The sequence below is a fragment of the Dendronephthya gigantea genome, unplaced genomic scaffold, assembly GCF_004324835.1.
Source record: "Dendronephthya gigantea isolate DGI-Jeju-01 unplaced genomic scaffold, DenGig_1.0 000011F, whole genome shotgun sequence".
Lineage (NCBI taxonomy): Eukaryota > Metazoa > Cnidaria > Anthozoa > Malacalcyonacea > Nephtheidae > Dendronephthya > Dendronephthya gigantea.
The window spans coordinates 2,906,131-2,932,918 of record NW_021163021.1 but is presented as its reverse complement, the minus strand read 5'-3'; the positions used below and the strand labels follow the sequence as shown (position 1 = coordinate 2,932,918).

At 36.2% G+C, this 26,788-nt stretch overlaps 3 protein-coding genes across 3 annotated transcripts; 2 read left to right on the top strand and 1 right to left on the bottom strand.

Moving 5' to 3' along the window:
- The first annotated feature begins 8,737 nt into the window (after positions 1-8,737).
- On the top strand, positions 8,738-9,495 carry LOC114518710 (collagen alpha-1(I) chain-like). Its single transcript, XM_028538710.1, has 3 exons — positions 8,738-8,762; positions 8,937-9,125; positions 9,326-9,495. The coding sequence occupies exons 1-3, from the start codon at positions 8,738-8,740 to the stop codon at positions 9,493-9,495; spliced, it is 384 nt and encodes a 127-aa protein (XP_028394511.1).
- A 6,660-nt stretch (positions 9,496-16,155) lies between these two features.
- On the top strand, positions 16,156-17,624 carry LOC114518630. Its single transcript, XM_028538638.1, has 3 exons — positions 16,156-16,700; positions 16,819-17,073; positions 17,424-17,624. Exons 1-3 carry the CDS (start codon positions 16,414-16,416, stop codon positions 17,596-17,598), a joined length of 717 nt encoding a protein of 238 aa, XP_028394439.1. The 5' UTR covers positions 16,156-16,413; the 3' UTR covers positions 17,599-17,624.
- Positions 17,625-18,322: 698 nt separating this feature from the next.
- Positions 18,323-21,962, bottom strand: LOC114518629. The gene is made up of 9 exons (XM_028538637.1): positions 21,345-21,962; positions 21,103-21,216; positions 20,848-20,995; positions 20,496-20,667; positions 19,785-20,139; positions 19,477-19,671; positions 19,202-19,388; positions 18,815-19,066; positions 18,323-18,699 (listed from the first exon to the last, which is right to left on the bottom strand). The coding sequence occupies exons 1-9, from the start codon at positions 21,852-21,854 to the stop codon at positions 18,524-18,526; spliced, it is 2,109 nt and encodes a 702-aa protein (XP_028394438.1). The 5' UTR covers positions 21,855-21,962; the 3' UTR covers positions 18,323-18,523.
- Between the last annotated feature and the right edge of the window lie 4,826 nt (positions 21,963-26,788).

Sequence of the window (26,788 nt, the reverse complement as noted above, 5' to 3'; positions counted from 1 at the left end):
TTTCCCACGGGCTTTTATTGACTTTGAAATATTCTTTCCTTGAAGTACATCCTGACCTACTTCTGTCGCTGGTTGTAGTGCCCTTTTACCCGCCGCTTTTGCTCCTTGCTTAAAAAGTGGAATAGCAAACCTCGCAATGCTCTCGAAAATTCCTCCAATACCATAACCCCTCTGCATGCGTGCACCACGAAATCCCGCAATATTACCACCTCGTTGGTTATTTAAATAATGTTCTTTTAGTAGTTTTTGATCAACAAAAAAAAGTACTGTGATTGCTTTTGTCTAAAGTGAAGTGTCACAATCAACTTTCCAAACTCAAATGAGACATTTTTGTTGCGGTCGTTCTTTATATTGACTTCAATCGTTTCGAAAGAGTTCACTTTCACAGGAACGTAGTATTGTAAATTCCGAAAACTGGCGTGAACAGTCTTTCCATAATCGCCTTCGATATTTACAATTCTTAAAAGTGGAACTTTAACATCGCCTACAAACGGCGCATCTACAATGTCCGTAGTACGTATAGATATACATTGAAGAAAATCCAGCATTTATATCAGCTACAAAAGGGCTTGTCGTTTTCTTTTTGATCACGATGTCTTCGCCAAACCCTAACGTCGCAGCTATATCACCAGTCATCCACACCCAAGCTCCTTGTTTAATATCAACGCTCACTTTGCGAGTGTTACGATTATAAGTGAATTTTTTTTTTGTTTGACCTTCCTTAGTCATGGATGCATTCATCGCTTTAACAAGGTCTGCGACAGTTGCAAAATGTGTGTCTTTTAACAAACCAGTTTCATGCTTGTCCACATGATAAATAATGACAGTGTACTCCATGTGTGTGGGTAATGAAGTCCGACCAGCGCGACCTCCCACTGCCCGGGTAGAACGATCATTTCAGCTAATTTTACCCGAAAATTTGCAATGGTATTATTTGGAAAATACCTCATAGAACTATTACTCGGCAAGGTGAGATAAAATTGTGTTGTCATGATGAACACTTAGACACAAATGATGTTGAGTTCAATGATAATTTATTTATATATCTTTTACAACATGAATTAAACTTCTCTGGGTATCCTAACCATTTTACATAATATTCTTTACGTTTATTACGTATGCGTGATCTAAAATAAAAATCACTGTCTGTCTTGTTGACTTTCTGCAATTCTTGTTCGTAGAATGTTCCGTCTAACTCATCGTTATCGTAGGCAGCAATTCTGTAGACAGGCGGTCGTCGAGGTATGCGTTTCGTTACGGTAAATACTTCTTCAGTCCAATTTGGTAGGTAGCCTTTCTTGAATGTTCTTCTTGCCTTGCTGATCCGAACCTGATCGCCAACATCAAACTTAAAACGAATGGGTTTTTCGGGTTCCTCCCCGTAAAGTTTTTGCCATACAGCGCTTTCTTTAGTTTCGTTCACGTCTACTGGTCTCATGCCAATACTGCGATGCCTCGAGTGATTATAGGACTTAACCAATTTCTGGAGAACGTCCACATACTTTAATGTGTTATTTGCTGTAAAGTATTTCCACATTTTCCCCTTAAGTGTACGATTGAATCTCTCTACGATTGATGCTTTCGTTTCATTCTGCGTTGAAAAGAACCGAATACCTTGTTTTTTTAAAAATGCTTGAAATTTTCGGTTGGTAAACTCCGTTCCTTTATCTGAGTGAAAAGTTTCGATGCTTTTTAAGAACTTTCGCAAACGCACTGACCAAATTTTCACCCGTCTTTGTTTTTATCGGTTCAACCCACGCATACTTGCTAAGTATATCTATCGCGGTTAAAATGTACTTGTAGTTATTATTGTACTTTGCTAATGAGTCCATAATAACTAAATCTGCCTCCCACTCTTCGTCCATAGCCGCTACTATAACACGATTACGCTTGAAACGAAATCGAACTGGCTTGTGAAGAGTGTACGTATCTTGAGTTCTCAACCGTATTTTATTCCGTAATTTGATACTTGCCATCGTCTCTAACAGCACGATAAAGGGCGTCTACGCCACCAAAACTTGCTGGACTTTCTGGGCTGTAATACAGGTTGCTCGGATATTTTTCGGCCATCAACGTCAGAGGCCTAAATTACAATACTGCCCCCGCAACAGGCGGAAATGCAACATATTTCTGCATTGAGAATTTCAGGGAGCGCTTTACCACAGCAAGTCATCCTCTCGCCACAAAGGTTTCAGTAAAGTGAATGTCCTGAGGTTTACAAACTGATATATAAAGCTAATAACGTACATGAAAATGTTAAAACAATCGCCCATTTTTTGCTTGGTTGTGCTTTTGGAACGCTTATATTCCGGAAAGACGGAATACAATACCTAACATTGCGCCGTATACATTTCTCGCTTTTGCAGTTTAAGTATATGCAAGCTAAATAGGCACAAAGTCGACCAAAGTTTGAAACATTTCTTTGTACAGCTGTTCGTAATCACGACAATCACTTTGCAATATACCCCCATGGTTTAAAAGCATGGTGTTTACATGAAACTTTAAAGTTTCTTTATCGATTTGAACATGATTTTGCTGCAGCTCGTCAACAATCACGTCGAAACCATTCATTGTGCACGACCAAGATCCAAATGAATACAGACAAGCAAGCAGCGTGATATTTACGCAATGCATTTATTGAACTTAAAAATTGTACAGACGGCTGCGAAATTAAGGAAAAACGTTTATCTATATACACACATAGTTTCACTCTACACTATGCATTATGTTATGCAATCTATTAAATGTTATGTTCAGGATTACTTAATAACAGTCTGTTCGTGCCTTCGTTGTCATCGGCAATTCTCCCATGTTTTCAGCGTATGCGTCGTGAGGATTTTCCTGTGCGCTGGAAAAGGTAAGGCCTGTTTCGGATACCATATACGTGTACAGGGCTGGATTACTTTGCAATAGGCCAACTCTCTGAATGTGAGGAAAGTGATCTTGGTTGAAAGGATTCTCTGGTGCAAGTTTCCATTCGAAAAAGCCACAAGATTTTTCTCGGTCGTTTGGGCAGCAGAAGAACAGACGTCCTTGATTTTCTCCCTCCTTTTTAACTTTTCGCACACAGCAGTTTAACCCGTGCTGACACTTCGGTTTCAGGAGCTCTAATCTGTCACCCCATTGCCAAAAGTTACACAGATTTTTACGATCACAGCAAACAAAGAACGGTCGCCCAAAGTTACGTTTACTTAGATCCTTCACAACTTTCATCTTGGTCGGTCTTTGGTGTGTGTCACACAGCGGATGAATTGCGCCATTCGCCCTCCACATCATCATAGCCGTATCAAATAGCAAACGATCTTGTTCAGGGCAAAAGAATTCACAACATTTAGGGTTGTTCTTGTTACAAACCCAAAACTTTCCTTTCTTGGTAGAGATTGCGGTCGCAGGCACTCCATGTAAGCACTCCATTGCTGTGTTTTCTCGGGTAATTTTTGTTCGATGTGCGATATTTATGTGCAAGCTACTCTTTGTTTGGAGGGGAACATGTTCAGGTTCGTCCTGTCATTAAAACCTATTACCAGTAATGTATGCATAAACGCGTTTGAACAAAGTCATCAACTGACAATGTGTGTAAACAAATGCTTGTGCGCACATCATCACGCGTGGGAGTAGCGCACACCGTAGCGCTCACAAATTACCTTTTGTAAACAATATGTTTGATACGAGAAGGATCTCCTCGCAAACCGGAACATTCCCTGCATCAATTTGGAGTGTTTTGGATGTCCGAAAGTGCAAATACTGATAAAAAATCTAGTATGGCTGCAGACCTGCGGGAAACATTTGGCAACCGACGCATATGAACCTTGTCCTAAAGTTGAAGTAGAAGCGTACGGGTTATGGCTGGAGAGAGACAAATGTAATAACAAACAAAAATAAAAAACCTGTTCCCTTATAAACAAATGTAAATATTTGGCAATCGTGTATTCGTTATGGACATATTGACACATGGTACGATGAAATAAAAATTAAAGTATAAACTAACGGTGGGGAAGCATCGCACAACAAACGAGCTTTTAAAATAAACAGTCCTAATGCTATGGAAAGAAACATACTATTAAAATGTTGACATACTAAACGTGTATTACCTGACAAATAAAATATTTTTCTCGCAAATCCTTACTGTGTACTTAATTACGGTTTAATAACGTCACACTCTCACCCTGCGTGGAGACCACGCATAACTTTGGGAAAATTAGCCTCTGAATACTAATTACCCTTCAGTTCTACCCTTTGAATACTAATTACCCTTTCTATACTTTGAATACTAATTACTTCCGTTATTGTATGGGGGGGGGTTACCTACTATCATTCCATGAGGTATTGTCCGTAAACATATTTACAATTCCGTTCATGGTATATCCGCGACATCGATAAAATAGAAAATGCAGTATGGTCCACATACTTTGGTCCAATGACTTTGTAAGACATGTTTATTCCATTTGAGAGTTTCAAAAGATGGTTTGAATAAGTCTTTGTAGTAACGTGGAGGTTTTCCATAACTGTCCATTCTCTTTAGAGGAAAAATAAAAAACAACCTAATGTGTTCCAGGTTTTGAACTAGGGTCTGTATTGACAACAAACCTGCACGGAAAAGTATTTAAAGATTTAGGGATTTCATCCGCAGCAAATACCCCCAATAAATTATAGGATGATGTTCAAGTATGTTCTTGATTTGACGAGTATTCATGAAGATATATCATAGATTACATTTCTCTCAGAATCAATTTGTATAAAATTTTCAAAATCTCCATAACATACTAAGGAAATAGGACTGGTTGGAACATCCCCTGCAGCAAACGTGATGTCAAGTGTCAGTGATCCTTGTTGTACTGTATTAAAATAGGGAAAGGGACCACACATATCTGGAGTGAGATCCCACGCATAAATGGTGAATCCTTTGGAATAGTCTTCTCTATCAATATCAAGACCTGTATTATAGTTCATTTTTCCTGTACCAGAGAATAATGTGTTGTATGCCTGAATAAAATTCTCCTTGTTTTCTTTATAATTAAGGACAAGTTATTTAAAGGGTATTTCTTCCCCATTTGCAGTTAATGTTATTGATAACACATTAAAGTGTTGAAAGTTATATGGATTTTTGTCATAAACACCACTAAAAGCATCTGCGGCTACAAATCCACATATGAATGTTTTAGGGATGATTCCAGCAAACATATTGTCTTTTCTTATTTGTGGAAGATTTCCAGGGATGGTAAAGGCTTTACATTCAACACGACGTACAGGGCAGGTGGCAGGTACAGATGTTAAAGCCATCTCATGCGCTTTACTGACGGTTTCGCTGACTTTAACTTTACATACTTTGAGTGTTGCATCCACAAGCTTGATTTTAGCATTCATAACACTCCCGTTTTTATCTATCAAGCAGAATTTGTCAGAGTTTTGATTTAGGACTATTTTAAGATCCACCATACTAAGCATTGAATAAATTTATGATGTTTTGCAAAGCCTTGATTTCCACTTCCAGGTACTAAGTATTTCAGAGGTTTTGTTACGGGATTGTTCCAAGTACTACCACTAGGACTTGTCTTTGAATGTTCCGTAACAACCGTAACAGATTCTTCCGTTGGAAGGCTTCCTGTGCTGTCCATATGTCCGGGGGTGTTTTTGTAGTACAGTGCTGAGGGGAGTTGAGATTTTTTTGCTGAGACATTGTAGTTTAGGAGGGTTTCCAATTAGGCACAATAAGCATAAGTACCCATAGCAGGGGTGACTTGTTTTCCATTCAAGTAAACAACAACTTGTTTAAACAAACTGTGTAAGAAATTGTTAATAGGAGCCACACTTGATTGTTCGTCCCCACTTAGAGGGGTTCCATCAGATTTTGTAATTTTTAGTTCAATCACAAGAATCATTTTTGACATATCGATATAATCCTCGGTACCTGCTGTTAAAAATGTAATGGGTCCATCGTCATTCTCTACACTGGAGAGTGCATGATAATCGATCCATCGTCCTTTTTCCAAACTGAGTTGTGTAGAAGGAATATTGAATAAATCGATTTCACTTTTATCGCATCACACAGAATTAAGATGTACGTAGTTATTCATTATTATGGACTTCTTGTTTACTTCGATATCAAGTAAGATATGATTGCTTATTCAACTTTCATTCAAATATAAATACTTTTTTATTTTTAACCAAATATGTCTTGAGGGAGAGCTCTTCTTTGTTTTCTACTCATACCACATGTTTTTACAACGGCTACAGGTCTTTTCCGTTGTGTTTTCCGTCCTTTCCCTCCTGAGGTTTTTTCTTCGCTTCGTCGCCATCCTTTTACGTTTTCTTACGCTTCGGGCTCGTTTTTTGTTTTACGTTTTTTACCACCGCTTTGACTCTGCTTTTTAAGATGCTTCCTAGAGTGGGATCGTTTTCTAGATTGAGATCCTTTACATTTTTTTCCACCTATTTGTCTTCAGGCTTGATTTTGGAGTAATGCTTGTAATGCCTTCTCCGCGGCCATATTTGCTGCTCGTGTTCCTGCTTGTCTTCCATGTGTTTTTGCAGAGAGTTTTAAGCTTTTTCCTGCAATTAAATCATTAATCAAATTTTGAAGTAAACTAACTCCAACATTTAAACTGATGTTGCCCACCTCTTTTGTTATAGGTTTTAAGAAAATGCTAACATTACGAAAGAAACCTAATCCATACCCCTCCTGAATTTTTTTACAATTCATCTTTTAAAAATAACTCTTACGTTTAAAATGTAGTGTTATCAATGCGCGTCCACGCTCAAATAAGAGGGGTTCATTTGTACTACTCCTTAAAAGAATTTGCATTTCCTCGAAAGATTTTGTTTGAACAGTAATGTAACGTATTTGCTTGACATATTCTTTGCCCTCTCTAACAGGAACGATGTCAAGTAACGAGACAGTTTTGTCTCCAACAATTTGTGGTTGTACAATATTGCAATATACATAAATGTCTGTCTCTCTATGTATATTTCCTTCATGAGCCCCTGTCTCGGTGGTCTCAATTTTCTTTTCAATAGAGGGATCGTTAGATGTTAAAAATCCTAGAATAATAGCTTGATCTTTACGTAAATTGACTTTATATCCGCTCTCCAAATAAATAGTTACCTTTCTGTAATGAACTTTAAAATTAATCTTCTTTTTAATCTCCTCTGTAAATGAGTTATTAATATCTTTCACGTATTCGTCAAGTGATTCATAATATTTTGTTAATTTTCCCCCTCTTTTTTTCACACCATTTACCATGTATTGAATAGGTTCCCCATTTATATGTATTACTGACCATTTTATATATGAGATATTATATAAACCCACCTCCCATTCACCGTCTAATTGAATGCGATGAGGAATTTTTACTGTATACTCGGTCTGTCTGTTCTTGGGGAAAATGTCTTTTGAAGAGTCGCTAGGAAGTGAGATGTAGAAGTCGGTATTGTTCATGATTCAAACAATAAATGATGAGAGGTTGTAAAAGTGTAATTTTAAATATCTTTTATTTGAGAGGCAGGGATCCACGAATTAAATTTTGCCGGGTATTGCATCCATTTTACAAAATATTCTTCTTTTTTACCCTTCCCTCGTCTTTTTAAGATCTCCTCAACCTCGTAAATATTGTCTTCTTTAATAACTCTTTGTAACTCGTCTTTATAGAATGTTCCCTCCAATTCCTCTTGATCATAATCTTTTAATTTACAAACGGGAGGGTCACGAGGTATTTGTTTACTAATTGTGAAAATCTCTTTTGAGAAATTTGGTAAATACCCTTTCTCGAACCTATGTTTCATCTTACTAATTCTTTTTTAATCCCCTATATTAAATTTATACTTTATTTTTTTCCTTTTTCGATCTCCGTATAGGGTATGCCATATCTCTTGCTCGTTTTTAGACAACATTGTTTCTTCTGAATACTACGATGTTTACTATTGTTATACGATGACACTAAGTTAGGTAATACATCAATATATCTCATGGTCTTTTTAGCTGTAAAGTAGCGCCACATTTTGTTTTTGAAGTACGAATTACACGTTCTACAATTGATGCTTTTGTCTCGTTATATGTGTTATATAATTGAATCTCTTCTTTTTTCATTAAAGCTTTAAAATGTTTATTGAAGAATTCCATGCCTTGATCTGTTTGAATCTTATGTGGTTTTCGTCCTGATTTTAAGATAATTTTGAATGCGTCAACTAATGTGGGACCTGTTTTATCTTTCAATGGTATGACCCATGTGAACTTTTAGAATACATCAATGCAAACAAGTAAATAACAATATCCATCGTTTTCTTTTACCATAGATTGCATGTCCGCTAAATCCATCTGCCTTCTATTTCTTCTTTAATTACAGGTATGCTTGGAGTTAATTTATAGGCTCTTCATATTCCTCCTCTTCAATTACCGGTTCTTTGAATTCTTCCTCTTTTATGGGAAGTAATTTTTGTTCTACACTTGCTCTGTCAATAGGTTTATAGTCTTTATTTATTTTGAGTGAATATCCTATCTGAAAATTACCTTCTGTTTTTAAATCTTTATGTTCTAAACTTATCCCTACCTTACATGCCCCATGTTTTTCTATATTTTCATTTAATTGTCTTTTCGATTATTTTGCTCCCATGTTCACAACATGAAGTTTTATTCATTTTGAAACGATATATTGCGGGTGTTCTTCTTAATTTAAGTAAGGGTTTTTAAAGATTTTATTCATTTATAAACCACTCACAATGACGAGAGGATATCCTTATTCTAATGGCAATCTTAATTTTGGATACAAGTATGAGTATAGACCAAAAAGTGCAAAAGGGTATACCTGGCGAAATTGGACCGCAAGGACCTCCAGGACAACGCAGGGAAAGAGGAATACAAGGGTTAAAAGGACCAAAAGGCGATACAGATAAATTAGGACCACCAGGTCCACAAGGACAACAAGGACCATGAGGACAACCAGGACTGAAAGGACAGCCAGGACCGCCAGGGGCACAAGGACCTCAAGGAGCACAGGAAGCCCAAGGGATTCCGGGTACCGCTGCCACGAAAGGTGATCCAGGACCTCAAGAACCACAAGGACCTCCAGGACCAACAGGTCCATCGAGCCCTGCAGGCTCGAGAGGACCACCAGGTCGAGACGGTCCCATAGGTAATACAGGACCCACGCGGTTTAAAAGGGGACGCAGGACCTTGAGGTGATAAAGGTTTACCTGGACCAAAAGGTCTTCAAGGATTGAGAGGGGTCCAAGGACCTCAAGATAATACAGAACCTCAAGGTTCACGAGGGGCCGAGGGGGAATAGAGGTGATAGAGGGGATAAAGGTGAAAAAGGTGATGTTGGTAATGTAGGTCCTGCAGGTCCAACAGGAAAAGAAAGAACACAAGGACCGTACGGATCTCAAGGACAACAAGGACCACATGGACCACAAGGCATCCCTGGTACCGCTGCGGCGAAAGGTGATCCCGGACCTCAGGGACCACAAGGCCCACCAGGACAGCAAGGACTTACAGGACAGTGAGGACCTATAGGGCCTAGAGGTTTTGATGGACACACAGAACCGCAAGGTCCTATTGGTCCTATAGGAAATTTCAGTTCGCTTGAGAAATGTGAACTTATAATAATCGATAAGAGTTTTGAGAAAGTGAGTTATGAAGTAATGTTTAAAATTCTTTATAATTAAGATATGACCAAGACAAATGTATTTTTATAAAACATTTTATTAAAAGAAACAATAACTTTTATATAACATATTATGTCTTTACTCATGCGAGCACTTGTTTATTATCCTCGAGCAGGGCAGCAGAAGTGCTACCACTACATTCCGGTATTTGCTTTATTATCTTTATCAAACGAACAATAGTTCGCATCATCAAATCGACCTTTTTGTCCAACCTCTCTAATGTCTTTGATATTTGAGATGTCTCCTCGTCCCACAACAATAATGGGGATGGTGGTATTAATTGCGCCGAAGATGGTGGGTGTGGTGGTGTTTTGAGAGGGAAGAACTCTTCCCTTTTCTACTCTTTTTCTTCTTCCAACCACGTTAAATGAGTGAAATGATGAATAACATGGTACAACTCCTCATTAATGTTTCTAAAATCGCTCGAGAGTATATTTGGGAATTTCTTTGCGATACACTCAGTCCTCATCTTCCTCAAGATTGTAAAACATGGTATTTCATGTCTATAAAGTATCTCTTTATCTCTCATTCGTTTGAGAAACGAGCGTAGAGGGGTCGTTGAAAACTCTTTACCTTCTCCCCACCATATAAGTATTTCATGATGAGATAGATTTGAACTTCTAACAATCCAATTATGTTTGCTTTTTCTTCTTTGTAAATAATCTTGGAGGTCTTTACATAAACGTTCTTCTTTGAACGTAACAATTACGTAATGTGTAGCATTCATGTTGAAAACAAAAAGCGAATGAGGCAAATGTATATAACAACCTTTATTTACACATGTTTTTTATACTTGTATTTAACTTTTTACACGTCCCTTTCTCATTTTCTCACGTGTTTTTAAAACCCGTAAGGTAATGTTTTGAAATCATCTATCAACACATGTTTGTCATAAACTATGCGATAATCTTTCTTCATCTCCTTGGTTATAATGTTTTTCTTTTTTGTCCCTTGTGATCTTGAAAGGATTACTTACAGTAATTTTTGTTTTTACATTACATTTTGCATGTAAATATATGAGAGCACAAACAGTACTAGGATTTATCTTCTTGCTTACGGAATGATTCAACGTGATGCCACGGATTTTCGTCTTGGACCTTTCATCCTTGGTACAGTATGCTTAATTCTTTGGTCCTCCAGACATAAAGGTAGTAATATGTTTCCCATTTAACTCATCAGTAAGATTTTGTCAGCACCGTGAATACAAGACTTGATGGACAAGAGGACGCTATGAAGCAGGAAATTTATGAAGGTTTCACCCGATATTTAAGGTATTCCTCTTTAATGTCCTTGCATAATTGTCTCAGTATTATATAAATGGCAATCTCATATATGATAGATTTATGCCTAGAATGGTGTGTTTAGATTTGTTTTGCTTAAAAATATCTGCTTGAGAGTGTGCATACATAATTTATAGTAAGCACGAAATTTGTTGATTTATTCTGTTTCCTTACAAAATTACTTAATTTCATTTGAATGGCAAAATGCTCTTATTGTTTAGATGACTCAAACAACAATTTTCAAGACTGTGATGTCAATTTAAGAAATTTACCTATGTTAAAAATTTCTTCACCAGTTTCTAATATTTCTCACCTTACCAATTTTGATATTGATTTTCATATGCCTACTGACAATAACTTTGATTACTATTCCCCTCATGAGTTTCATAGCAATAAGAATATAATTGAATGTTCTTCAGATCCGAAAGCTTTTTCATCATTGCATTGCAATATAAGAAGTCTATCAGCTAACTATGATTGTTTTCTCCAAATTTTATTGGAATTGCATTTTCCATTTAATTGGATTATCAGAAACAACATTTACTAAAGATAAGGGTATTCTTTCCAATATTAATATGACGGGCTATGATTTAATCTTTGAACCAAGTTTATCTAGTGCAGGCAGGGTCGCATTCTATGTAAAAAAGTAACCTTCGCTATACTATTTGACCTGATTTGACCACTGTCAATGTGGATTTTAAAACACTTTGGATTGAAATATTTGCTGATGGTCAACAAAATCTTATTTGTGGGGTTATATATAGGCATCCACACAGTAATATTAATAATTTAATGGAACATATTAATATAACAACTGAAAAAATTAACCTAGAAAATAAGTTATGCCTAATTATGGGAGATTTTAACACCGACCTGTTAAAAATTGATACAAGCACTGAATCTGATAATTTTATTGATACTCTTGGATCGTCTTTCTTTTTACCACAAATATTCCAGCCTACTAGAATAACTGATCATTCTGCTACACTTATTGACAATATATTTTTTAACTCAATTAAACATTTTATTATTAGTGGGAATTTAGTTTATGATTTGACAGACCATCTCCCAAATTTTATAATTCTTAACAAATTCTCGGCCTTGCCTTAAAAGGTCAAGGTTTTTAAAAGAGATTATTCAAAGTTTAATAGTCCGATTTAATTGAAGAAATAAAAACAGTTAATTGGCAATTTCAGTTTATAAATAGTGCTGACCCAAGTTTCATGCTTGATGTTTTTAAAATCTCGCAAATTGTAGATAAGCATATACCAATTAAACAACTATCTAGAAATGAACTTTAACTCAAATCCAAACCGTGGATAACTCCTGCAATTAAAAAGTCAATATTTATTAAAAAGAAATTATACAGAAAATACCTTAGGACAAAATCAATATATTATCATAACAAATTTAAATACTATAGAAATAAAATAAACCATTTATTAAAGGTTAATAAAAGATCATATTATAATAATTACTTTGTTCAAAACATCAACGATCCTAAACAAATATGGAATGGAATAAAAGAGATAGTACATGTCAAGCCAAAAAACAATCAAAACTCTTTTAAAATTACTCATATTAATACTGATATAACTGACCCCAAGTTAGTGGCTAATGCCTTTAACAATTATTTTACAGAAGTTGGAAACGATTTGGCAAGGCAAATACCAAATGTGGCCAAGTCACCAATGGACTATCTTAAGTCCTCATCGCCAAATAGTTTCTACATCTTTCCTGTTACTGTCAATGAAATTGAAAATATAATTTCTAGACTAAAACCAGGTAAAGCAACTGGGCCCTTTAGTATTCCTATAAACATCATAAAAATCTTGAAAGATGAGATATCGAAACCTTTGGAAATGTTATTTAATTTATCATTTTCTCTTGGGATAGTCCCTCAGAGTCTTAAATTAGAAAAAGTAATTCAGGTCCATAAAAAGGATGGTCTTACTTCTCTGAGTAACTATTGCCCCATCTCTTTATTATCAGTATTTAATAAACTCCTTGAGAAAGTAATATGCAATACATTATTAAACTTTTTGGATAAAAATGATGTATTCTATAATGAACAATTTGGCTTTTGTGCCAAATATTCAACAGATTATGCTATTTTAAGCATCATCGATAAGATTCAAACGGCAATAGATTCTTCTAATTATTCATGTGGAATTTTCTTAGATTTTAGTAAGGCATTCGATACTGTAAATCATAAAATCCTTATTAAAAAGCTGGAATATTATGGTATTAGAGGAGTCGCCAAGAATTGGGTCATATCTTATCTTAGTTTTTTTTTTTATTATTATTATTATAGTAATATTTTTACAGGAAGCTACAATCACTGATACGTGGTTTTCATGAAGGTCCTGCATACTAAATTACTATGTATAATACATTATTTAAAAAGTTCATATCTATTGACTAGCATTACATTATAAAAACACTAAAGAAGAATGTAAAAAATCCTAAATGTTAATGCATCTATTTAAAAATATTCCTAATAGAATGTTTAAAATTCACTAAAGAATCTATTTCTCTAAGAGAATAATCGAGATTATTCCAGTCCTTAAAAATGTGATAGACACACCTTTGCTGTCCCCAATTACGTTTACTTAATGGTAATCGCACATCATTCCGTCTTCTGGTGTCATGGTTGTGAACGTTTCTATTCAACTTCACGTCTAGTTCAATATCAATATAACCATTTAAGTACTTAAATGCCATTGTAAGCCTGTGAAGCAGGCGAATTTGTTCTAACGACTTCCAACCCAATTCATTTAAGGCTTCCGTAGCAGAAGAACGCATAGGCAAGTCCAGTATGGTCTTAGCTGCTTTATTCTGTAACACTTGGAGTTGATTCATCAAGCAGGCATTGTTCTTGTCACCCCACACAAAATCTGCATAACTGAATAAGCAATTAATCTTGCATGGAATGATATTAGTTTCCTCACACGTTTTATTATTCCGATCCTTTGGGCAACTTTAGTACAAAGAGAGTCCACATGGTCAGCCCAGCACATATTCTGCTTGACAATCACCCCAAGGTATTTGATTATGCGTTCTCAATTTCCTGTTGATCAACGTGAATGTTGATATCCTGTACTTTCTTAAGCCTTTGATTGCTCCCAAACAGAACAAACTTACATTTAGATATATTAAGTGTTAGTAAGTTATCATAAAACCATCTCGAGAGCACAACAAGATCAGCATTTAACTTGTTTTCCAAATCTTTAACATCTTTGCTGCAGTAATATAACACAGTATCATCGGCGTACAAAACGACTTTACTTTGCAAATTGAGCGATGGTAGGTCGTTTACGTACACGATGAAAAGCAACGGCCCAAGTATGCTTCCCTGAGGGACTCCGATAGACATAGGCAGTGGAGATGATATACTATCACTGACTGATGTAACTTGGCTTCTTTCGGATAAGTAAGATCTGAACCAATTGAGAGAATCCTCATCGACTCCAAGTGAGCGAAGCTTGCCCAGCAAAATGGCGTGGTCGACAGTGTCGAACGCTTTACTGAGGTCCAGAAAAACGGCACCAGTAAAGCGACCAGCATCCATATCTCCAAGAATGCGGTCTGTGAATTCTGTCAGTGCAAGACTGGTTGAAAGTGTTGGCCAAAATCCAAATTGCTTTGAAGTAATTAGGTTATTCCCATTGAGATAACTATATAATTGGATATGGACAAGTTTCTTCATAATTTTACTGAGTGCTGGTAGAACAGTTATCGGCCTGTAATTGTTGGGATCACACCGATCGCCAGATTTAAATAATGGAGATACTTTACCCTTTTTCCAAATAGATGGGAACGTTTTGTTGGCCAATGATCGATTAAATAACCGAGTAAGACTAGGTGTTATAACATGGGCAGAATCCCTGAGCAGACGTGGACTAATATCGTCAAGCCCAATTGCTTTGTTTGGTTTTAATTGTCTTAGTTGATCATACACGACTTGTTCACATACTGGCTGCAGTTTAAATTTGGAAATCACATTGCTATTGGACCAATTTCTGGTAGAACTAGTAGCTCTAGTGGTCACAGTGGTGAGAGATTTCAACTTGTTTGCCAGTCTAGTACCTACACTGGCAAAATATTCATTAAAAATAGTGGCCATCGATTTACTGTCAGAGTAAATAATTCCTTCAGATTCAACGCATGAGATACCTGGGTTCTCTTTACGTGATGTAACTTCATTTAAAGTTTTCCATAAGGCAGACGAATTTTGTTTATTTTCATCTATAAGCTTGGTATAATACTCTGACTTACAACGCTGTGTTTCTCTATTCACAAAGTTTTTTTGTTTCTTGTATAAATGCCATTGTTCTTTTGTGTTAACTTTTATAGCAGATTTATAAAGCTTATCTCGATATTGCATTTCTTTAGAAAGTTGTGAATTCATCCATGGGTGACTCACTCCTTTAAGTCGTGTCTGCTTTAATGGGGCATGATGATTTGCGGTTTCAGTGAATAATGCATTCCAATTATTAACTGCAACGTTAATATCAAGTTCATTTTCAACAGTTTCCCAATTAATTTCTTCAAGCTCACTTACAAAGTTTGTTCTAGAATAGTTTTTATATGAACGATATTGAATAGATCTACCAGGTACCTTAGGACAACCAGATTTAAGTATACAAAATATAAGTGAATGATCACTTATTGTCAAGTTGATGACACCGCAGTCAACGACACAATGACAAGAATTTGTAAACAATAAGTCAATTAGGGTTTTTGAGCTAGGAGTTATTCGTGTGGGTTGCGAAATAAGCTGTTCAAGGTCATGCAAATTTGCCATTCTCATTAACTTTCGTTTAGCTGATTTATTTACCTCCAGAAAGTTGACATTAAGGTCACCCAATAAGACCAGTTCGACCGAATCAGGGATATTAAGCAATCGATCCTGAATTTCTTCAATAGCCCCCTCTAGAATGGTATTTGAGGCTCAATAAACTGTCCAAATTAACAGCTTCTTGCGCTTAGGCCGATTTACCTCAATAACACACGATTCAGTCACGCCCCCTCCCAAATCTTGCCTAAGGCGGTAAGGAACTCTGTCATGTACATAAATCATAGTTCCACCGCCTGTTTTTTCAAGTCTATCCTGGCGAACACACGAGTATCCCGAGATGTTTACCTCGCAATCAGGTATATGTGGCTTAAGCCACGTTTCTGATACGGTAAATACATCAAAAGGTTTATCTTTAAAGTGCTTATAAACCCAAAATGGGTTTTTGGTGATTCAGATAGAGCATAAAAAGTTGGTTAGTAACTTCTAGATTAGTTTTTGCGTTAAAATTTTAATTTCGGAGATATTGGGCGGCAAAGTCAATTTTTTTAAAAAAAAGTAGCGCGCAATGGGGGACTGGGAACCAGGAACACGTCCATTTACTTTACTATGAAACATAATACAGTTCTAGTAAACAAATTGGAAATATCTGGCCATTTTTAAATAAAAGTTCTTGAAATGTCGAGCTCTAGTTCATTTTCGAGTGTGAATAGCAATACTGCTACCATTATGCCATATGAAATGGAAGACGAGCGTAAAGAAAGCGAGAAATGCGACGCAGAATTCGATCCTGATATTCCGGAGGACAGCCAAATGGATGACAACACAGACCCCGAGGCCTACTTTGACGAACCTATCGCGGATAATGTTTGGCTAGAAAATTATAACAGAGCGCGGGAAGAAAATAACCAAACAATGGCAGAACTAGAACTCCGCTGGAATGGAAGAAAAACTTTAACTTCCTGGTAATTTGCGTATTATGTCATTGTGATTTATCGCAATATTCCAGTAGCACGTGGTATAAAAATTGTATTAAAATTTGCTTTGTCTTTGTTCAACTGAAGTTGTATATTTTTTCGTTAGGTGCAGTTGTGGTAACTGTAGCATTGAAATGCTGCAAAATGCTAAAGAGTGTCGTTGTTGCCACGAAATCGAGGGTTGCGCAAAATTTATTGATGACTTTTCTGAGGAGTCAAGTGAGGAACAGAAATTGACTTGTATAGTTAATCATCCTGGTTTTCCAGCTGTTTGCTTAAACAGATGGTCGTTGGAGCTTGCTGCTGACAATTTCAAAACCCGTCAGGGTCATAGATATAAGCAAAGTGGCTCAAAACAAAGGTATGTTTATTCAATAATAACAGACACAACGTGGCCTTTGTCATCATTGTCGTGTTTATAATATTATTATCATCTTAATGCAGCCTGTGAAGGGGCATCTGAAACTGAAAGAATTGAGTTATACCAAACACACCCTGGGGTAGTTGCATAAACTTGGATGCCCCTGGGAAGAATTGAAAAAGCTGGTTTATGATAATTGCAGTAAAACTGTATTATTACATAGATTGTTAAATTCTGACAGGCTTACTCTTAGTTGCCCTGTTGTGACTGCCATTTGCTATTGCACAATGCATTACTGTTCATCAGGCTCAAATAAAAGGAATGATCGAATTTGGTTTGTAATCCCTTAGATTTCTGAGAGTTGTTGCCTATCGACAATTTACTCGCATGGTGCATGGCCGATTAAGGGACAAAAGAATTCCATTGCCTTCTTGTGCATACAATGCTATACGTTTAACACATAAACCCATGGATGGTGCATTCACTGGCTATGAAGAACTGGAGACAGATGAAGAAAGCGAATAATATTGCTTTGGTTCAAATGTAAATTGTGTAAAAATGTATGAACAAATGCAAATAAAAATATTGTTAATCTTTTTTATTTTTTGGACAGTCAACAACATTTTTGTGACCTTTCATTGGCTGCTTGCACAGCCTACATTTTGGTGCATTTCTTTGTTTTAAAGCATGACTTTGGGTTCCAACTTCAACAGTGGGAACTAAAAAGAGGAGTGGGATAAAATTTAGAATGCATGGTAAACCATCATTGTACCTATATTGTTATCTGATCTTAAGTGTAAATGCATCAACAACTTCTAAAATACCTGGGTTTGTTGGAGGAACATCAGAAAGTATTGCATCCCTTGTTTTCTTTTTTTGTATTGCTTCTTCTCTTGACTGCTTACTTAGCATGGTATTCATGGGTGGTGGTGTTTTTTCGTTTAGGTCATCTATTGCATCTTCCAGTTTTTTATTCGCAATAGCCTCTAACATGGTTTGATATATTTTATCCACATAATCTATAATATATATATATATATATATATTAAAGTGCCTTCTACATGAATCCTTGGTTTGTAATTATCCAATCAACCTACCAAAGTTTTGCTTTACTGGAACTTTTCTGACAACTGCTTCCCCATTCATGAACTTGGGATAAACAACATTGTATTGTTCAACACCATTTTTCAATCTTGCTTCCCGAGACAGATTCTGATTAAAGTGCATGACTGCTAATGCATGTCTGCAAAAAATGACACTGCTTTATAAGTGATACTTTTAGCACTCATGTGGCAAAGGGTGGCCTCCTGGAAATTTATTTTCCCATCATTTAGGTAAATGTCACATCTTGTTTCAAACTCTTATTTTGGTGATATCAATAAATTGCTAGAACAAAAAGTAAGCATTTAAACTGTACATCATTACACTATCTTTTGAATGCATACAGTAATTACCTGCAAAACATTCCTCTGTAGGTATAGCCTATCATCTTGGGAGAGAATTGGTTCAGCACAGAATGGAATCCTTCTAGGCAACTTGTTTGGTCCATTGGAGATGCATGCTTTATTCCTTTTATCAGCCTTTTGTTAGTAAGAGATGACTGCATTTTCTCATAGGCAACTGAATCTAAGAATATGTCACAACATAAACAGATTGTACATAAATACTACCATAATATTGACACACATGCATATCACCATATTATGATGATAAAAATAGTATTGCATGCACTTCAACAAACCTTTATCTAACCATTTCCGTGGCTCAATTGTCTCTTTATGCCCACATTTGTTGAACAACGGATTCTCAAGATTTTTGTGCTCATTAACCACATGACTTAAAAATGATGAGAACTTAGCCCAAATAACTTCACCATTCCCATCATGTGTAGTTCTTGCACTCCAGTATAAATGGTTAGTACAAGGCTTTATCCATTCAGCAACTGCTTCACACCCACTCACTTTTGCAACTTTTGTGAGTACTTTTGTGACCTCTGATAAATAAAGAAACACAAAAAAAATCACTTTAAAAGGGTTTAGTGAGTGACTCACTTGGTTGTCTTAGGTTCTCACAGTTTGTGATAGCAAAAAATGTGTACAGCAGATTGTAGTCAATATAAACATCATACTTTTCTTAAGATGCCAAATGTCAAAGTAATGAGTGATGTTTGACAACTTCTCTCTCATATGCTTGGCTATTGTTGAGTGTCTATCAGATATGAATGTCTTCACCACAAGACTTAAACCAAGTATATATTCCATGCAACGACAAAACCCAGCATATTCCATTGCTGGACTACTGCCAACTTCATTTCTCTAGGAGAATAAAAATACACAGGTCATAAAGGTAGACACAATCTAATGTTATCCCTAGTTGATTAAAAGTGGAGGTGTAAAAACATACCTGTACAATCGCAAAATGGATTATAAAAGGTACAGTGCAGCAGAATACAGTGTATGCACAGTACTTTGCACTGTGACCCATACTGTCATGTCGGCCATCACCAGCGATTACTATTTCCCCATATCCTTTTACTTTATCCACCAATGCAGCCTGGTACTTTTTCCAGTGAAGATATATTGATGGAAACAATATTTCCTACAAAATATAAGACATATACTGTATTATGTAACATACAAACTAAACCTGGCAGTACAATATGCATGCATGTTCTATGTTTTATAACATTGCAACATACTTTAAATACTTACACGTTGATGTTTGAAGAAAGTTGTTACAGAAAAACAGGTCATGCCCATGTGCTTCAGCACCCTAAAAACTTTAGTTGCTGATGTTCCTGCGACAAGGATTCCAAAACTAAGCAACAAATTGCCAGCTGCAATTCTTGTCCCAGGAAAATAAGGTTGACTTAGCCATGTTGTTTGTTTTCCACAATCAGGGTTGACACATGTTGTTTTAACCTCAGCCATTGTCCCATGAGAGTTAACCTCAACCAATGTCTTGTCACTTTTGCACACACGGCAGATTTGAAAGAGCGTCAATAATTGGGTAAGGAATACAATGAACTTTGGCTCCCTTTGTAAACCGTATTCCTTCACAGGAACCCTAAAAAAGTTGATTAATTAACATTACTGCTGATGGACAAGCAACTATTACTAAAATGAGTCATTGGGTCAATAATAAATACAAAGCAAGGAGGCCCATCACAAAATGTTGTTAATGAAAATGAATGGTTCAATCTGGCACAGCAAATAATAAGCAAACTAAGGAAACTCTTGGAACTAGTGTAAATTAGTTTGGAGAAAAGTGTGTATGTATTGGGGCCAGATTGTCAAAACTAAAATGGTGGCAGTAAAAAAGTTCGGATTACAACAAGACTTGTTAATTTACACATGAGTGCAGATTTCCTGTCAAATAATGATTTGCAAAAATTAGAGAACAGTTGACCTGCATTTTCTTACCTATGTGAAGGCACATTAATGTCTTCATCAGTATCAGTATCTGCTGTATCTGTCTCTGTCTCAATTTCTGCATCTTCATACATATCATCAGAAGGCCCCTCTGTCTCATCTTCAGATTTGTGATCTTCCTCATCATTGCTCTCAACTTCCTCATCATCATCACTACTTACACCTATTGTAAATTATTACAGAAACATATAAGTGTGGTATACTTACAAAAGGCATTATTGTATCACCGACACTCTATGCCATTTACAGTACATTATATATGCTTTACGTTATTCTTGTTTCCTTGTGACACAACTATAAGGATGTATATTGCAACAACACCTTATGTAATATAAATGTTTACCTGTTGCACCCCTAAGAATATCCAATTCTTTTCTCACACCTGCCAGCTTTTGTTTTGATGTTTCCCAACAGTTACGGATTCGCTTGTTTTCCTTCTTTAACAAATCACAATTTCTGCACTTGTGTGGTGACTGTGGTGATGCCCCAATCTAGTACAGCAAAGGTTAATTACACACTCTTGTGTTTGCTTTATACATGTGTGCCTGAACACCACCATAACCTATATAATATATATATATATAGCTAGAAGCCTTACCATTGATTCGTGTTCCATAACATCCGTCGGGAAGACAACACTTTCCGTCGTAGCTTTCAATTCATCAGTTACGCCAGAAATTTTTGACGAAGTTGTTGGCGATTCTGTTATAGTCTCGAATTTGTCGAATGCAAAACATTTTTAAGTGTTTAAAAATATTCAAATTGTGCGCATTTATTAAATATATGCACGAATATAAAGAGCGCATTGGCACAGTTATGATTTAATATCCCTTAGCTTACCTCTCTTCGCTTCATGCGTTTTGTGCGTTCACTTTCTGTGCTGCCCAAAATTTGATTTGCTTGCAATGTAGGGTACACAGAAACTCCCAACTCATCCCTTTTTAGTCTAGGGGTCTTATACTTTGAAACTGTAGCAGAACCGTACTCGAAACAGTCGTTCGTGAAGTGCTTTGAGCAAACAACTGATGAGGGTGTTGGCGTCCATTTGTCTCTTCTGCGTCGAATGAAGTTCACCCATATTCGCCTTCGTTTCGCTGCTACGGTCGCGTTTTCGTTCCAAAAAGGTATCTGGTATAGAAAAATACCATTCTCCGCGTCTGCCGTGTTAGAACACCCAAAAACAACGCAACGTTCGGGCATTTTAAGCAGAAAACTCTCAAGATATACAGTCTCGCAATACAAAAGTGTGATTGCTGTAGAAGATGAGTTCCTGGGATCCAGGCTCTTTGGTGATATTTGCGTCGCGCTACTTTTTTTTGAAAAATGGTCAAATTTTGCTGTTTGAGCCATCGTAACTCCGAAATTAAAATTTTAACGCAAAAACTAATCTAGAAGTTACTAACCAACTTTTTATGCTCTATCTGAATCACCAAAAACCCATTTTGGGTTTATAAGCACTTTAAGTAATATTTCAAGCGTGTCCGTTTTATTGATGACACTTCGTATGTTAATGTGAGCAACTTTTAAGCCACGTTCCCGAGTAAAATCCTTCACGTTAAATTTGAAACTATCGTTGGAATTTGGACCTGGATTTGTTTGGATGTCGTTTGCACACACCAATAACATTACAAGCATGAGCCTTTTCATTAACCTGCAGCTTAAAGCCGAAACTTCAGCGCTTGTGAATTCACGATCAGGCTTTGATGCAGTGATAGATAAATTGTGAAGGGGAGACACAACCAACCTTACTTGATTCAATTCCATACCAACGAACAATGATTTCTTTTTGTCGTAAAGCTCATGTTGACCCAGAAAACAGATCCACAGAAACATAAGATAGCAGAAATTACGAGAGCATGATTGTCCAACACGAGCCATTGCAAGCATGATAGTGATAAGCAAGATGTGATAAATATCTTAGAGGAAGACGAGGTATTAAAGTTGTGAAGCAGTAATAGCTATTTAATTGTATGCCTTGTAGACAATAAATGCATCACATTCTATATTGGTTATTTTCAGTCTTTTTATATACTTGTTTTGTAGTTATATACCGTGGAGCTGTTCGATGCAACTAGCGACAACTTATTGAAACAATGTGGCCTAAAGATTGGTCAAATTTTTCCACTCTGTGATGGCATTAAAAAGTTTAGGGAGCAAGTAAAGGTATGATATGCAGTGTAAATTAAAAAGCCTATGAATGAAATATTGGATATTCAGTATTGCAAGAAATTTATTTTATATATCCAGCATAGTATTCTGATATTTACAAAAATAATACACATTATTTTCCAGTTCACATGGGAAAATTTACAAATTTCTGAGGGGAGGGTTGTGTTGGTACTTTGATCTTTTCTTCTTAGGTGTAAAAATTTTACTGACTTAATTAAAAGAGGATGTGGATATTAAATAGAATAGCTCTATGAACGAGCAAGTTTTATTTGCTTATCCGTGCTCAGGCAACTTAAATACTTTACTAAAGTTTTCTTGGTTTTACCCTGACAGCTTCAATATGACTGTAGAAATTAAAAGTCTCTTTAGCATTGATCACTTTCATTTAGGAATGTGAATCTGAGGATCTGTCTGGGGTGTATCCACTGGAATCTCAATGTTCCCCTTTACAAACCCAATGCTCACCACAGCCCCAAAGTTCTAAAACCTCAACTCCAAGCTCCCAAGGATCACCTTTATTGGCAATCTAGTCTACACCACAAAAAGTGTCTTTGGTGTCAACATCAAGATTAAGTCCATGCTCACAAGCATCAAGCCAGCTAAGTGATTTTAAAAATGGGAGTCCAAATGTTACTGAAAAATCACATGCCAATGTTTCTGGCTTTGCCACAAGTATAACAAAAAGTGATGGAAAGTGGCTCCAACATTTTGAATTACCATCCAAGGTAAGGAAAAGTTGTTTTCAAGTATCGCTGGATATTGCTAAGCAGTTCCTTCCCATTTCCTGTCAGCAATTAGTATACTATTGAGGGATGGAAGCTGGGATATTAAGTGTTATTTTTGGTTTTGTTTTGCTTTATTTCAGTTTGCTCCACATGTATCACAAGCATTACAAGCTGAAAAAATGTCAAGCACTGAACGAAATTATTTCACCAGAGATATTTCTACTGCAGTGATGGCTCACACACTTTATCCTACCAAGTCAGAATGGGAACATGTTGCATTCATGGTTATTAGGAAGTATCCATTCTTGGCAGAGAAGCTGGGGACTGGAATTGTGAGTGTTATTAGGGGGCATTATATTATGAGTAAATTACTTTTTTATATTAACTGTAGTTTAAGACTATAGTCCAGTTTAACTCTAATAGTCCAGTACGAACAGTTACAAAAAATGCAACAGTAGGTCATCTGGTAGGAATCAAACCTGCAGCCCTGCAACTCCAGTGCAGTGCTTTCACCACTGAGCTATGAAGGCCAGTTGTTGACCTTTAACAAGTTAGTGTATGAAAAGTTTAGTATATGGTTAAACCTGGTTAGATCCTAAATTGTGCATGTGTATCAGCTTATTATAATTTCTAGTAATGATAGTGTTCCAACATTGCAATCAGTTTGTACTAATCTTTTAATTTGGTTTAATCCATAGGGCTCATGGGAACAAGCATTAAAGAATAGCTTAAAAACCGAAGAAAGAGCAAACCCCAATCTGTTAAACAACCTGGAGCAAAACAAGTTGCTGAAACCATAAAGCCGAAGAAGGTTCAGAAATTGCTTAACCTGGCAAGAGTACCAGAAAAACCTGAAGGAGAGACAGTCTATACATGCTGCAAACATGTAAGTGCTATGAAAAAAGAGATGTTGAAGTCAACCAACAAGAATGTTCTAATGATAAAGGAGTTAATGTTACATACCCTTTCCGGAGGGAGAAAATTCTCAGTGAACCGACAGCTGTTGAGGACATCACAGAGGAGTATCCTGCTCTGAAGCTAGTTTCAGAAGTAAGTTACTTAAGTGTAGATTCTAACTTTTTTGAGATTCATCCACTACAGATTATTGCAACAGCTCTCTCCCAGCAGTGTGTGAGGATCTTTGGCTAACACTGTATTATTTTGTTTGTGTAGAGGAAAGTTGCCATTAGCTAGTGTCTGCTGTCACTCAAAATTCTTTATTTTTTGTTTACTTTGTAGTTCAAGTCAGAATTCGGCAGGGTTACGGGGGATAAGACACTTCTGAAAAGAATGAGTGAGACATTTACAGCAGTGCTCAAACCAAAGTTGCTGGCACTTGCCAAGGAAAAGAGAGAGAGGTATTGCACATTTATTATTCTAAAGCTGTTCAGGTGATACAAGCATATTTGAGTGACTGTACAATGATTTGTAATATGCCAGAATCTTCCTTAGTATACATTTTTCTCTTAATTTTTCAATCTTGCAATGATAATAGAGTCTTCTTTTAATTGTCCTCTTGATAAGGAACTTTACATTTTCAAGATAAAAAGTTATGTGTATATATAAGTTTAAATTTATATTAATCATCTTACTTTTTATATTTAGATATTGAAGATACAGCAGCAGTGATTATGTTGCCACATCTGATGAACCGAGGGACTGCCCAACTTCTTAAGATCTGCTTTGCACGTATTATGAAATACAATTATTAACATCATTATTTCTTTTCATGGTTTTAAGTATTTGGTTGAAAAAGTGCACATTACAGTAAAAACCATTCCAGTAGAGCTTATTAAGACATTAATTTTTGCGATTTTTTTGTTTAGGATGATGAATAGATTGATGATGTAATTAAACAGGCTGTTGCCCCACAATTAATTGGAGGCGGAGAAATTGCAGACATAGCAGCACTGTACCTTGTCGCAGAAATTCAACAACATGGTATCTTCCCAAGCTTTAGCCATTTTGATGGCTTCATATTACATCTTCAACATGGAGTATCCAAATAATCTGAGAAATGTGTATCTCATGCTTGAGGCCACCATCATGGGGAGGACAGCAGATGCCAGAAAGAGAGTAGTTGTAAACAAATTTCTGCAAGAACTTAATTTTGAACAATGATAAGTACTGTTTTATATATTTTTCTATTTACATGTATGTGTCTTATATTTTAATATATTACTAAGTTAAAAGTTCCATGGTGAGAATTTTATGTTTTATAGTAAGTTTGTGGAAACACCATGTGAATTTAATAATAGAGAGTTTTCGTAATAATAGTAAAAATTCTTAGGGCACACTCCACTCTTATGGGAAAAAATGTAAAAGGATATAACATTTTTCTTCTTCATGACCAAGTTTAGGTAATTACGGTAACATATAGTCATTAGCTTTGTACTTTTGTCTATTATATATACGACAGGGTTCTGGCACTATAGACACAGGAAAATAATCATCTGGGGCTGGTTATATAAAAAGGTACACTCTAAAAACATCCTGGTTAAATTTAACCAGGAATGGGTCATATCTCGACCCGGAAATTAATCAATATGCCATCGACGCATTCCTGGTTAAATTAACCAGGAAATCCTGGTAGCCTATTTTGACCTGGAAATCCTGGTTGAAGTTAACCAGGTCATGTTGGTCAAACTGTTAAGTAAGGTAACCAGGAACCTGGTAAATAGTATGTTTTGCGCTTTCGCATAATATCAATAATATCCAGTTGCGGAATTAATTATGCTGCAAAGCAGTTGCTGCTGCGATCTGCTGCGAGATTATTACATTATGAAAAAATTGCTGGTCAAACTAGAAGTTCTTTTATAAATTGGGCTGAAATTAAATGTCTGGAGCTGACGTACTTATCAAAAGGTGAGCACAATTGTTTCATAATACTAAAAATATATTTTAGTAGCATGATAAAATATCAACAAAAGCATACAAAATGCATACATAAACTTCTTAAAATTGTTTGCTGTTCAAACAATAGAAACAGCATGCTTAGCTTTATAACAGTATAAAGTATTTACAGTGAATAGGTAAGTGTTCTCTATCACGCAACAAATACTTTTACAAATGCAACAAAATGAGTTGGCATGTTAACAAGAAAGTTATTTCATTGCAGCCCTCATAGCAATTACAGCAGGCGAAGTCTTTCCTTTCTGTTTATCCTCAATTCCATACAATACTTTTTGTATGAACTCCCATGTAACAGAACACTGCCATGGGTAGTGTACATCTAAGATGTAGAACAGCTTAAAGCAGACATCAACAGCTTTAACTAGGCTGGTCTGTTCCAAACCTTGTCCATCAACTACAACAAAAACTTGACTGGGAGTGTCTCGAATACCAGTAACCAATATAAACGGTGATCGACTTGCTTCCTCTAGGTACTTC